Source organism: Chenopodium album, chromosome 25 (assembly GCF_948465745.1).
Source record: "Chenopodium album chromosome 25, dcCheAlbu1.1, whole genome shotgun sequence".
Classification (NCBI taxonomy): Eukaryota; Viridiplantae; Streptophyta; class Magnoliopsida; order Caryophyllales; family Amaranthaceae; genus Chenopodium; species Chenopodium album.
The window spans coordinates 32671376-32684863 of NC_137858.1; the positions used below are offsets into that span (position 1 = coordinate 32671376).

At 35.7% G+C, this 13488-nt stretch overlaps 1 protein-coding gene across 1 annotated transcript; it reads left to right on the forward strand.

The window, feature by feature from the left end:
- Positions 1-2953: 2953 nt before the first annotated feature.
- LOC145615138 (uncharacterized) lies at positions 2954-13060 on the forward strand. Its single transcript, XM_081670212.1, has 5 exons — positions 2954-3273; positions 3361-3472; positions 3883-3956; positions 4057-5109; positions 12660-13060. The coding sequence occupies exons 1-5, from the start codon at positions 2956-2958 to the stop codon at positions 12774-12776; spliced, it is 1674 nt and encodes a 557-aa protein (XP_081526338.1). The 5' UTR covers positions 2954-2955; the 3' UTR covers positions 12777-13060.
- Positions 13061-13488: the final 428 nt, after the last annotated feature.

Here is a 13488-nt window from a genome sequence, read left to right on the forward strand (position 1 = left end):
CACGGGGGAGGGAAGTTTCTAGGGTTTTCGAGGCTGATTTTCGAGGAAGGGAGAGATGCGTGGGGGCCGACGAAGGGAGGTGAAGGGGCGGCGAAGGTGTGGCTGGTGGTTTGGTGGTCGGATGGTGGCTAGAAAAGGTGGAAAGTGAATGAATTAGGTGGTTGTGGGGTGGTTGTGTGGTGGGCTGATGGGATTGTTTCCCTTTGTTTTTAAAACAAACAACATAAATTAAAGATTATTAGGCATTGTCATTCCATTCTCTAAGATTCCCTTGGTTCATTCCATTTCGTTTATCCCGGGTGAACCAAATGGCCCCTAAAATTTTCTGCAGTAATTGACATTCATTTAGGATTACATTATAGTCTAAAACAATCCAGCAATACCCATACTTTTTCTGTATTCTACTCTTGAGTTATTCCTCCATCTAATAAACATCTACTCATCGTGTTCATTCCGACCTACAATCTATGACAACTTTTCACTCAGCTTGTCAATAAATAGAAGTAACAATAAAATAGTTTAAGATATGACACTAAAGAATAGAGGAAGTGACGGCTTAACACTGTTCATGAAAACAGTATGTATAATGAAAATTTTGAACCATAGTCAATCAATTATTAACCAATGGATTGTAATCGCATAGATATTTCATGAAAAGATGTTGGAGTTGATCCTTGTTTCTTATATTCCTGTTCAGTCAAATATTAGATGATATTGGAACCCTACCATTCTTGTCTCTCTTACATGTGTGTGTTTTTTAATTTTCTTGAAACTTCCTTTGTGGAGTAGCGCCTCTACGAATTTGTTTCATGATTTCTTGTACGAAGTATGTGTTTAGGATGTGTTATGTTCAACTTATTTTCACTTATTTCAAGAAAAATTAGTTATAGAAAATAAGTTCTTATAGGGTTAATATGGGCCATTCAATTTTAACTTACAACTAGAATAAATTTTAATAAGGTTTAATAAGTCTACAAGTTTAACTAAGGGCTTGTTCACATTTACTTAATTTCAGTTCAGTTCAGTTCAGTTCACTTCAGCTCCAATCAGTTCAGTTCAGCTCTTAATTTCCCTCTCTCATAAAATATTCATTTCAGCTCAATTCAGTTCAGTTCAGTTCAGCTCCAATCAGTTCAGTTCAGTTCAACTCCAATCAGTTCAGTTCAGTTCAGTTCAGCTCAATTCAGTAAATGTGAACATGCCCTAAGTTGAATAGAACACAACCTTAGGGCCTGTTCTTTTACGTTGAAATTCAGTTCAGTTCAGTTCAGCTCAATTCAGTTTAATTCAGTTCAGTTCAGTTCAGTTCAGCTCCTAATTTCCTTCTCTTATAAATTATTCAGTTCAGCTCAACTCAGTTCAGTTCAGTTCAGCTCAATTCAGTCAATGAGAACAGGCCCTTAATTAATGTTATCGATCATATCTAGGGCTGTACACCAGTCCAAAACCGGACTGGACCTGATCCGAACCTGAATGGACCGGGACCTGAATCCTTGATTTTTAAGGTTCGGTTCCGGTCCGGACCTGAAAAAAATCAGGCCCGGTCCGGGTTTGGACCTGAATAGACCTGATTATTGATTTTCTTTCGTTTTTTTAGAATAATATAAAACCTGTTGTTTGGACTTATTTATGGGCCTGTTTAGACCTGTTTGGACATGTGTTGGACCTGTTTGGACCTGTTTAAACTTATTAAATAAAAAAGTAGCTTCACCGGTTTCAAGTCCGACTTGAAAATTCCGGGTTTTACCCGGACCGGACCTGAAGCCCGAAATCCTTGAATTTCAAGGACCAGGAACGGATCTGAATCTACAGGTCCGGTTTAGGTCGGTTTTCAGGTCTGGTTTAGGTCGGTTTTCAGGTCCGGGCCAGTTTTTGTACACCCCTAATCATATCACCCTGTACAAGTAGGATTTACAATGAGTCGAATTTTAAGGTTTTCAAATTTTAGGGCAATGGATTATGATTTTGGATAATTAACATAAGGAAAGGGGGTATGGTTTAGCTCGGGTAACCATGAGTTAGAAAGAATTTTATTTTTCATTTTTTTGGGCTGTTGAAATGGTTAACCAAGGGTTAAACGTGGATTAAGGGGAAAACATGGGAAAAGTGTTAGTTGCGGACGAATAATGCTAGAAATTCACATAATCGTTCTCTTGATATTCTTAAAATGCGATGTTTTCTTTAAACAATAATAATCAAAGCCTTAATTCCCAAAATAGGATCGGATTAGCTTACGTTGTCAACCATGATCCCCTCCTTCCATAGTTCCATTCCCTTAATACTCCGTTGACTTACGTTGACCATAACATATTTAGAGGAGTTTGACCGAAGGATTGACTATAGTTGGGATACTTGACTCCGACAATGTTAAAAGAATGCTAAAGACAAATATTAGGCCCAAGGAAAAAGGCCCAAGACTTATGTTACTTGGACCCGAGTACCCATGTTCGACACGAATACGTGTCCAAGTTTCTGACTTGACAATTTTGTGAAAATTTTCTATTATTTTGAACTAAAATGAAGTGTCCGAGTGTCATGCTCATGTTCGAGTGTCGAAGGACCGAGCATAGAAAAAATTCAATGATGTTGACGTTTTGGACCCACGGTACTTTTAAAAAATAATAGTAAAACTGAGTATAGAAAAAATTAAGAGTAAACCAAAACACTAACGTTTTGGACCCCATGGTACTCCAAGAGTAACATAGAATCTACGGAAAGTGAAGGTGGTGTTTTTAATACTTTTGATAAATCAAGGTATAATTTGTCAAAACAAAAAAAAATCATTAATTAGTTCACAAACTCAACGAAAAATCAAGATGTTGATGACAATTTTGCCCAATAATTAGAAAAAAATAATTCGTACAGCATGGAGTATACACAAGTTAGCCCCTATAAATACCAATCTAGCCGTTGTATATTCACATCATTTAAAATTCTGTAAATCCGCCTTTTTTTATGTTTCCTCTCAATTTTCTCTCTCTTCTTTTCTGGGTTTCTTTGTTCATCTTCAAATTCTCTCTCCTAAAAATTAATCCTAAACTAATACTAGTACTAATTATGGTTTCAACAAGAAATCAGAAGAAGCAATCAGACCCTTCTTCAGATCGCCAACAATGGGAAATCATCTTCAATGCCCTTCAACGAATGCTTCGAAAACAATCTTCCCAAATCGATATTCTCCTCGAACAACGCCAAACTCTTCAAGAACGCATTCAAATTCAGTATCAGCGTTGGAATTCTGATGTTCGCATGTTAGAAGATATTATTGCTCAGGTTTCTTTCACCCCTTCGATTTTACCCAATTTTTGGTAATTAGGGTTTTTAGGGTTTTTGAATTGATTCAGTTTTGTGATTTTGCAGAAGGAGAGACAATTGTCGTTGGCTGAATTTGAGAAAAGGGTTGAAATCTCGAAGGCTGATTTTCTGCTGGGTTCTAAGCAAAGGGAAGCACTGGTTAATAATCGTAAATTAGGTATCTTTCTTCATGATAATTCTCATTAGGGTTTTTATTTACTCCGTATTTTTTTTTTGTGAGAAATTTTTAACGGTATAATTGTTAGTTGTAACGGTATTTTTTGCAAATGTTAAGAAAAAAAGAAAAACAAAAAGGTTGGGAAACACTCACTATATACATTTAAGTGAAAAATGTTACTTAATTTTGTTCCCACGAATCCTGTATTCATCATTTGTTGAGCTTTGTCATTGTAATTGAATGATTGTCCATCCGTCTATAGTTGTACGTCTATGTCGCTTCAAAGTGGTCAGATTGATCGAATCATTGTGCAAATGGATTGATGTTAGAATTTTTGGTTATGACTTGCATTTTCTTTTTTCACATGAAGTATTGTTTGTTGTTTAATGCTTAATGTTGGTACAATGCAGATCATGCTTTGAGTGAGTTGGATGATTTTAAAGCCTGGTTTGACATTCTGTCTCATAGATGCCCTGATAAAGAGGTAAGGTGTATTGCAATCGGCTATCTGTGAATCTGTGATTGTTGCTGGTAAATTGGCTGATATCATCCTGTATCTAACAATACCTTGTCTTGCTTTGTAGGATATCACTCCCGATAAAATATATGAAAGTCTGAAAGCAAGTGGTGGTGGACAAATCCTTTCTAATGAGGCATCGAAGTATCAATCTAAGCTTGAAAAGGAAGTGGTGACTCTAAAACAAGAATATGAGAAGCTTTCTGTGAAACACATGTCTGAGATATCTGCCCTCAAGGATGAAAACAAATTTGTTTGGAATCAGTACAAAACGATGGAGGGTAATTTCACTGATCAACTGAAGACTAAGAATGATGAAGTTGCTCAAGCACATGAGAAAATAACAAACCTCCTCAATAATATGGAACAATTGCAGTCAGCAAATGTAGAAAAGGATGAGACTGTTGCAACTCTAAGGACCAAGGTCACTAAGTTAGAGGGTGAAGTGAACAAAAAAGATGGAGATATTTCAAGAATCTCAAAAGAATTAGAGTTGCTAAAATCTAAAAACACTGATGGTGTACCTTTGCTAAATCAGTGCTCTACTGAGTTTTCATCCTCTGGATTGAAACTTAGAAGAAGCAGCAGAAAAAAAGAGAGTGTTGTTCTAGAGGAAGAAGCAACTTCTTTTCAGCTACGGGCTACAATTTCAAGTCTGAGAGCCAAACTTATTGAGTTGGAAGCAGAGGGTAACCAAAAAAGTGAAGAAATTTCTAGACTGTCAAAGGAATCAAAGTTGCTAAGTTCAAAAACCCCTACTGATATGCCTGTGTTAAAACGCTGCACGAATGAACCATCCTCTTCCAGAGGTAGGGGCAGCAGAGGTAGAACTGCTGCAGCGGAGGAAGAATCATCTTCTATGCAACTTGAGGCTACAATTGCAACTCTAAAAGACAAAATCAGTGAGTTGGAGGCTCAGTCAAACCAAAAAGATGAAGAAATATCTGCACTATCTAAGGAATTAAAGTTAAATAAATCTAAAAGTGCTGCTGATACACCACCTGTTTTAAACCATAGTCGGCCATCATCTTCCAGGCCAAGAGGCAGAGCAAACAGCAAGAATTGTGAGAGTGCATCTTTGAAGGAACAAGCATCATCTTCACAGCTGGTCACCAAGCAAGTAAGTAGACCTAGACTGTCATTTATCCCCTCTGCCTCCCCTCCCCTTCAAAAATCTGTGCAAAGGTACTTTTCATCTTGCATAAGGTCATGAACTTTTCCATTCTACTTGCACATTTTTCTTTTATTTATTTTGTGTTCAATTGTCTGTCTGTTGTTTGCCCTGTCTCACAAAAGCTCATGAGTTTGTGCTTTTAATAGTTAAACATTCCTTTGTAGCAATTGTTTAATAACTTGTGGGAAACATCTCCTGTATATGGCTTCTATCCTGAACTATTTTCAGACACCTACGCTATTGTTTTTGGCTTGGAACAATTGTTGAAAATTAAAATACCTACCACGAATCTAGGTTAGACAGGAAGTTTATTGGTTATTTATTCTTCCAAAACTTGTTGGAGGGGCATACTTTGTTTATTCTCTTCTTCGTAGGTTCCAAGGAATGAACTAGGGGGTACTAGTTTTGTTATTACTTTAAGTGGGAATTCACATTATAAAATTCACTATACCTACCATGAATCTACTTTGCACGGAGATAGGAACATATGTAAAAGGGACAAGAAACCAAAAATTTCACAAATTTAAGATATGAGATCAATGATATGACAAGGAATGACAATAAAATTTAAATATATGAAAATTTCTGATTAAATATATGTAAGATTCACCTCCACGACATCAAAAGTGCTAACAAATTTACAAATGTGCAAAAATAATGAAACAAGTAGTAAACTTTGCTTACCAAAAAAAAAAAAAAAAGAAAAAAGTAAACTTTGAAAGTTAATGAACGAGAAACAAATTAGTTGGATGTAGATAATAATTCAATTTACCAGATTGGTATGAAGAAGCTCTAACCTCATTAATCCATCCGGTCATTTGGGCATATATATTTGTTGAAATGGAGAAATTGTGAATTGATTACTTGATATAGTGATATCTATTTTGAGTTTTTTTTCTTTAGCTATAAAATTATGTTTTCCATTTATCTTCAAATTTTATAAATAAGGAAAAAAAGGGGATAGTGAACATAAATAGCATTATAGGCTAGTAGCAATGCCATCAATTTAGGAAGCCTAAGTAAGAAGAAGCAACAATAACTAGCTAGTAGCAACTCCATTAATTTAGGAGGGCTAAGAAGGAAGAAGCAATAATAATTCTAGCAATAAGTGGCTTGTTTAATTGCCTTGGCAGTGTTGATTTGTTTGCGATGCAATTAGAGCATTGGAAGGAATAAAGGTTAAACGAAGAGAGAGAAATAGGTATTTTTCTTAATTTAGGAAATAGGTTAATTAACTAGGCAAAGGAGGAAAAAACAATGGTGATGCTAGAAATAACTTCCTTGCTTGTAGTGAAAATGAGATTTAGGTGTATGGTGATGCTAGAAATAACTTCCTTGCTTGTAGTGAAAATGAGATTTAGGTGTTTGAGGCTTTGATCTTATAAGGAAATTGAAGCATTGGCTATTAAAAAGGTTAAAAGGAGAGAAAGAGAGAAAATGGGATTTGTTTTAATTTAGGTGAAAAAGGTGATGCTAGAATAAGTGCCTTGCTTGTAGTGAAAATGAGATTTAGTTGTTTGAGGCTTTTATCTCACAAGGAAATTGAAGCATTGGCTAAAACGGTTGAAAGGAGAGAAATAAAGAAAATGGGATTTGTTTTAATATAGGTGAAAAAGGGAACTCAATTAGGGAAAGGAAGAAGCAACAATGATACTAGTGATAAGGGCCCGCTTGATTGCCTAGGCATCACTGATTTATGTGGTGAAAATGTGTTTTAGTTGTTTGAGACTTTGAGCTCATAGAGGAATTCGAGCATGAGCTAGTAGAACGGTTAGGAGTGAGAGAGAAAATTAGGCTAATGAGGAGGTAGCAATAGCGATACAGGCAATGAAATTTAATTGATTTATGCTTTATAAGACTGCTTGATTGTCTTGGCATTGCTGATTTGTCTATGGTGAAAATGACGCTTAATTAATTTATGCTTTATAAGATCACAAGCGATTTAATGAATTTGGGCTGTAGAAAACTAAAAAAGAAGAGAGAAATTGGAATCTATCTAAATATAGGGGATAAAAGGGGAATTAATTAGGCAAAGGAAGAAGAGTCATTACTTTTTTTAGCAATAATGGCCTTCTTGATTGCCTAGGCAATTGTTACTTTGTCTAAGATGAAAATGTGTTCTAGTTGTTTGAGGCTTTGAGCTTTAGAGGGAATTAGAGAATTGGCTTGTAGAACGGTGAAAAGGGGAAGGAGGGAGCGTGAAAGGAAGTAGCAATAGCGATATCGGCAATAAGTACCTTGCTTGATTGTCTTGGCATTGTTGATATGTCTATGGTGAAAATGAAGTTTATTTGATTGAGGCTTTAAGCTCTCAAGGGATTGGAGAATTTGGGGTGGTAGAAAAGTAAAAAAAGAACAGAGAAATTGGAATCTGTTTATCGGGGAAAAAAGGGGAATTAATTAGGCATAGGAAGAAGAAGCAATAGTATTAATAGCAATAATGGCCTTCTTGATTGCCTGCATTTTGTTACTTTGTCTAAAATGAAAATGAGTTCTAGTTGTTTGAGGCTTTGAACTTTAAAGGAAATTAGAGAATTGGCTAGTATAATGGTGAAAAGGGGAAGGGAGTGTGATAGGAGTTGGGATTTGTCTTCAAATAGGAGAACCAGGGAATTTTTAGTGATATTGTTCCCTGCTTGGTTGCCTTGTCGCTGTTGATTTGTGGATGGAAAAACCGAGTTATAGTTGTTTGTCTTTGATAGGAGTTGGGATTTGTCTTAAAATAGGAGAAATAGAGAATTTTTAGTGATATTGATTGTTCCCTGCTTGGTTGCCTTGTCGCTGTTGATTTGTCTATGGAAAAATTGGGTTATAGTTGTTTGAGGCTTTGAGCTCACAAGGGAGTAGGAACTTAGTGCATTAGGTAGTAGAAAAGTTGATAAGAGCAAAGAAATTGGGATGTGTTTGAATATATAGTTAAACAAATTACAATTATTAGGTTAATAGGAAGTAAAGAGACTAAATATGCGTTTTTAATTTTATTGTACGCTCAAATGAGCAATTTGTTATTTTTTCCCCCACACTTTAGTCGTCGACAACACTGAATAATTAACGGTTGTCAACGCTTAACACAAGCTAAAAACAGCTCACATGGCTTATTAATCAGAAGTTTTGTGTAGTGGTACACAATGCACGTCCATAGGATGTCTTTAAACTTTCTAGCTGTCCCAAATTTTCTTTATGTATCCTAATCTCCCTCTAGTTCCTCATACCAACATATAAGTGGACTTTCAGGTACTCAAGACAAGACATATGTTGCCAAAAGATTAAAACTGAATATTAGAATTACTGAAGTGTAATTGTAATTTTAGGAATTATTTTTAGCCTTTGTTATCTTCAGGCTTATCAATTGGTTTTTGTATGTATAGAACAAGAGAAAGTATATTGTATATATATTTATAAAGCTGCTGCTATGCTATGTCATTGCTGCTTACCGAGTAACTCTGCCGTCCTCGATATTGAGGCGGAAATTGATTTGATTGAGGCGATTCTTGCTTTATAGCAATTTACTCTGTACTCCTCTCACATAAGTCACTATGCCTCAGGAAAAGGAAACTAAATTGGTTAAGGGAGTTATTGAGGGTACTTCGGTTTCTAAACCCAAGATAATTGGGAGTAAGCGATCGAGAGAAAAACAATTGCAAAAAACAATTGACTGAGGTTCCTTTCTCAGAGAAAGAGTAAACTAGTAAACTGGTGACAGCCTGTTAGAGGAGGAATAAAATTCGTTGGAAAGGAAACAATGGCGGTGAGTGAGACTTTTTTTTCGTTTCTGTATTTTTGATAAATTATTTAGGGTTTTCTTCGTTTTTGGATTGCAAATTATGTCAAGAAGAATTGTTTTTAATTGAAAGGTGGGAATAGGATTATAATTTTTAATTGAAAGGTGGGAATAGGATTAATCCTATTCCCACCTTTCAATTAAAACAATTCTTGGACATAATTTGCAATACAAAAACGAAGAAAACCCTAAATAATTTATCGAAAATACAGGAACGAAGAAAAAGTCTCACTCAGCGCCATTGTTTCCAACGAATTTTCTTCTTCCTCTAACAGGGTGTCATCAGTTTGCTCTTTCTCCGAGAAAGGAACCTCAATCATATGTTTTTCTCTCGGTCGCTTACTCCCAATTATCTTGGGTTTAGAGACTGAAGTACCCTAAATAACTCCCTCAACCACTTTAGTTTCCTTTTCCTCAGGCATATTGACTTCTGTGAGAGGTGTAAAGAGTAAATTGTTGTAAAGCAAGAATCGCCTCAATCAAATCGAAATTAGGCGTGCATGACTTTGGATTCCAATTAATTTCCGCCTCAATATCGAGGACGGTAGAGTTATTCGGTAAGCAGCAATGACATAGCATTGCAGCATATATATTCCTGAAATGCTGCCCAAGAGTTGTATCTGTACTTTTATATCCATGAATTACTCAAGTGGTATCGTAGAATTGAAAATTATTCTTGTCAGAGGGTAGTTCAAGTAGAATATTTAGCCGTTAAACCCTTCTTTGTTTTGCTTTCTACTTACCATTTTCTGTTCCATTGGGCATCAAACTCGTTAAAATATACGAAGTACTTGTATTTTCATTGCTAGAAATTAACTGGTGTTGCCTAGTCTAGAATGTGCAAATAGGTACATGCTACATGATACAGTGTATCTAATTACATCTCTGCACCCATTCCATGTATCAGAGAGGTACATGCTACATGGTACAGTGTTGCATTCTTGTACCCATTCCATGTATCGGAATGCAGGATTCAACCATTCTAGTCATATAGTCTGTAATTATGCTGCATCAAACCGGTGCACAAAGCGGTTTTTGACTGGTGCCCATTTGCATTTTTCTACTAGTGTTGTCTTGTGGAATTTGGCTGATACATTTTTCATATAGTCTAATGGCCTTTCCATGTAGAAATTAATGTAGGTCTCATTTTTATTTTCGTACTATTAGTGCGCTGGACTGCTGGAATTTAAATAGATGCAATTTGGGGTGACTAATTGCAAATTTGCAGACATTACAACAATTGTGAACTAAAGCTCAATCTTTTTTAATCTTGGCTTTTCACATACACCCTTCGTTTTCTTTTGAAGTACCCAATTACAGAAGACTCTTGTTGTAAGCAAAAGATGGATCAAGTAAGAGGCTGTAAAGAAGTGTAACTATTGTATGATAAGGAGATAAGATGGTCAACTTTGTTTGTCAAATAAAGACTAAAGCAAATTAAAATGAAACGTGGTACATCAATATAAAACAAATGGAGTACTATACAAGAGCTTTTGGAGACATTCATGAAACATCATTTAAGCTTTAATTATTCCCTTGGTATTTAAATACATCAATTTAACCGCACAAATTATAGGAGGGTGATTTGAATAAAGTAAAATGTTGTAAGATTTGTTTGGGAATCAAAAATTATAAGAAAGAGAAACAATAGGTAAATAGTATATTCAAAATTAAGGGATGTAAAAAAAAAAAAAAAAAAAAAAGAGAAATATTTGTAAAAGAAAAACAATCGTAGATTTACAAAAGAGGAAATGATGCTCTTAAAAAAATGGCCAATTATAGGAATTGATGCACTTAAAAAGACGACCTGTTATTGGAAGTACACTTTTGGAGTATATCTTTGGCATTTGATTCATAACTATACGTAGCATATTTTTGAAAGAAGAATAATAAGTGCCATGGTTTTGCATTATTGCTATGCTACTGAGTGGTTTAGGTTTATTGCCTATGCTAACAGAGTCGATCCTGGATCTGTAAGATATTAGTCAGCCAAGGCCTATATGAGCATTGCGTATATCTAACATGTTCAACATAGATTCTTGCAGTGAAGTCCAAACGAACTATGGTAAAGGGACGTGAATTGGTATACACAGTTGACAGAGTTCAGAGAGAGGTGGCCAATCTTGGGTGTTATACAGCTAGGCAGTATCATCTAGGTTCTAGCATTTGTCATCCTACTGCAGTATGAATGACCCCCCTTTGATTCCGAGCAGTTTGCTCTAGGTTATCTGTGAAATCTTGTGGGTTAGGGTTCTATGTCAAATGAGGCCTTGATTGGATGCAACTTCTTGTAAAACCTGATGGCATTAGCTTGGTTAAGTAGTTATTGGGGTCTGTTCTGAAATTTCAGATCATTTTTTGTTATGTGCTTTGTGTGAAAGCCAAATTAGGAAATTACTTCACATAACGGGACTGCAGCTGTCTTTATTCTGATAGAAAAACGTAGGTTTCCAGGAACAAGGTATTGTGACAATTTAGAAATCATCTGCATGAAGCCTGTTATACATCTATGAAATAAAAATAAAACCTAAGAAGATAGAATATGCCATTAGCCCATCTATCAAATCTCACCATAAGACATGTCTCACTATGTTGATGCAAACCATAGTTCTACCACTGAAGTTTGAGGCTTTACGTTGCTGTGCTTTATATTGTTTGTCTTAATGTTTTTTTATATTGCTCCAGAATGGAACACTTTCCGTAGTATCTGTATATGCAAAGTATTTTTTAATTTATGTTGAACTAGTTTCAATATAATGCCCAGCAGTCTTGCATACTAATGTGATTGGGGGGAGGGGAATGGGAGAACTATTTTTCTTCTTTTTCTAATAATAGATCAATCCTTCAAATGCTAGAAAGATTTACACTATGTACTACGTATGTATGATTATAGTGAAGGAAAAGGGAGGAGAAGAGAGAGGGGTGAGGGGAGGGAGAGACTGATGTTTCATTTTCCTCCCAACTCTCCAACATTGGTTGGATTTGGTTTATTGAAATGTCTTATCAAAATAAGAGAAATTATTTCCCTAACCAAACAGTGTTAAAAAAAAGATGTAATCTCACTCTTTCCCTTAACTCCTGGTTTTTCCCTCCCAAACTTACTGAAGCTCAAATATCATGATCTCAGTAAAATTTGGGATCATTGGAGTCAGATATTCTAACTTGGTTTCACTTCAATGATCCTAGTAGAAATTTGGATTCAGGTGCTGGAGATTTTGCTCATTATATGATGAGTGATTCGGGATAATAGTGAATCGTCAAATACAAGTATATAAGAACCTTTTCTCTGTAACTTGGACACTTAGTGAAAACTTATACCATTTTGGTAAAATCAACTTTGGGTTTTCTATGGAATTATATCTTCTAGAGGGTAGTAGACCCGAGGGAGGTAAATGATGCTCATTCCTTACAATTGTGTTTCCTTCTGCGGTATGTAGCAGGTAAACTAGTTTTGAATCAATTATGGTACTCTCTGAGGGGAGGATGAGCAGGGGGAGTATTACATTCATGCCTTGCACTCATGTATGTTTGGTGTTATACATTCATGCCTTGCACTCATGTATGTTTGATTCTGCTGTCTAATGGTTCTCAACGGGTTGTTATTATTGCTAATAACAATTTTGTTTCCTGAACCAAACTAGTTTTGAAATTAAGCTCCATGATGTGTTTTCTCTCTATACGTAACCTCTTTTTTTTTTTTTTTTTCAATAACCAGAGTGGTTCACGGTCTAAGAGAAAGCGAGATATCATAAGTATTGAGGAAACACCAAGGTTATTCACATCCCAGTTCAAGATCCCGAAATTGAGGAGCCAATCTCCTCATGGAAGATGACATTCCTTGCTGCCTTATTTGTTTCTCCAGAAGGGAAAAATTGTACAGATTTCTATCAGGTTCATATTTTTGGTAGTGGAATTTTATATAGCCGTAATTATGAGTTCTTTTCCACTGCAAGTAATGTAATGTTTATACTTCCCATCTGCCCCTAGAAAAATATAGATTAGGGCTGTAGTTTTGTACAGATCCCTTTTGTTGTACCAGTTTAGGCAACTAGAACAACATATGTAAGCTGTAAGCTGATTCTTTTGTGTAGACAAGAATTACTCTGCAAATGCAATTATCATCTAGTTCTGTATCCAAATTTTCACTTGTGAATATATGGTGTTCCTTTATTTTTCTTACTTTTAAAAGCCTGTTGGGTGGCCCGAAAAAAAAAAAAAATTCTTCACAAGCTAACATCTATGGGCAGCCACAGCATAGGCCATTGAAATGCCTTTGCTGCTGGCCTAAACACCATAACATGGAGGCTCACTGGTGGCGGGATGACTATCTGTGGCGCCAAACTGGCCTCTGTGATGATCTCATAGTTGATTGCCATGAACTTATAGTTGAGTTTGTGTTAATGCTTATTTTACACCTGTTGGTTGTTACTTGTGCTCTTTTTGGCCTTTCATTTTTATAATTGCATAATAAAATAATATTATACACCAGTTTTTCTAGAATAATTGTATTACTTTGACTAGCCTACAGTCTCTACATATCAATG

Excerpts from the sequence above, each read along its gene's own strand:
- LOC145615138 (XM_081670212.1), top strand. The coding sequence starts at position 2,956 with ATGTTTCCTCTCAATTTTCTCTCTCTTCTTTTCTGGGTTTCTTTGTTC. Across the intron at positions 3,473-3,882 it reads GGTTAATAATCGTAAATTAG|ATCATGCTTTGAGTGAGTTG; the intron begins GTATCTTTCTTC and ends GGTACAATGCAG. Across the intron at positions 5,110-12,659 it reads CACAGCTGGTCACCAAGCAA|AGTGGTTCACGGTCTAAGAG; the intron begins GTAAGTAGACCT and ends TTCAATAACCAG.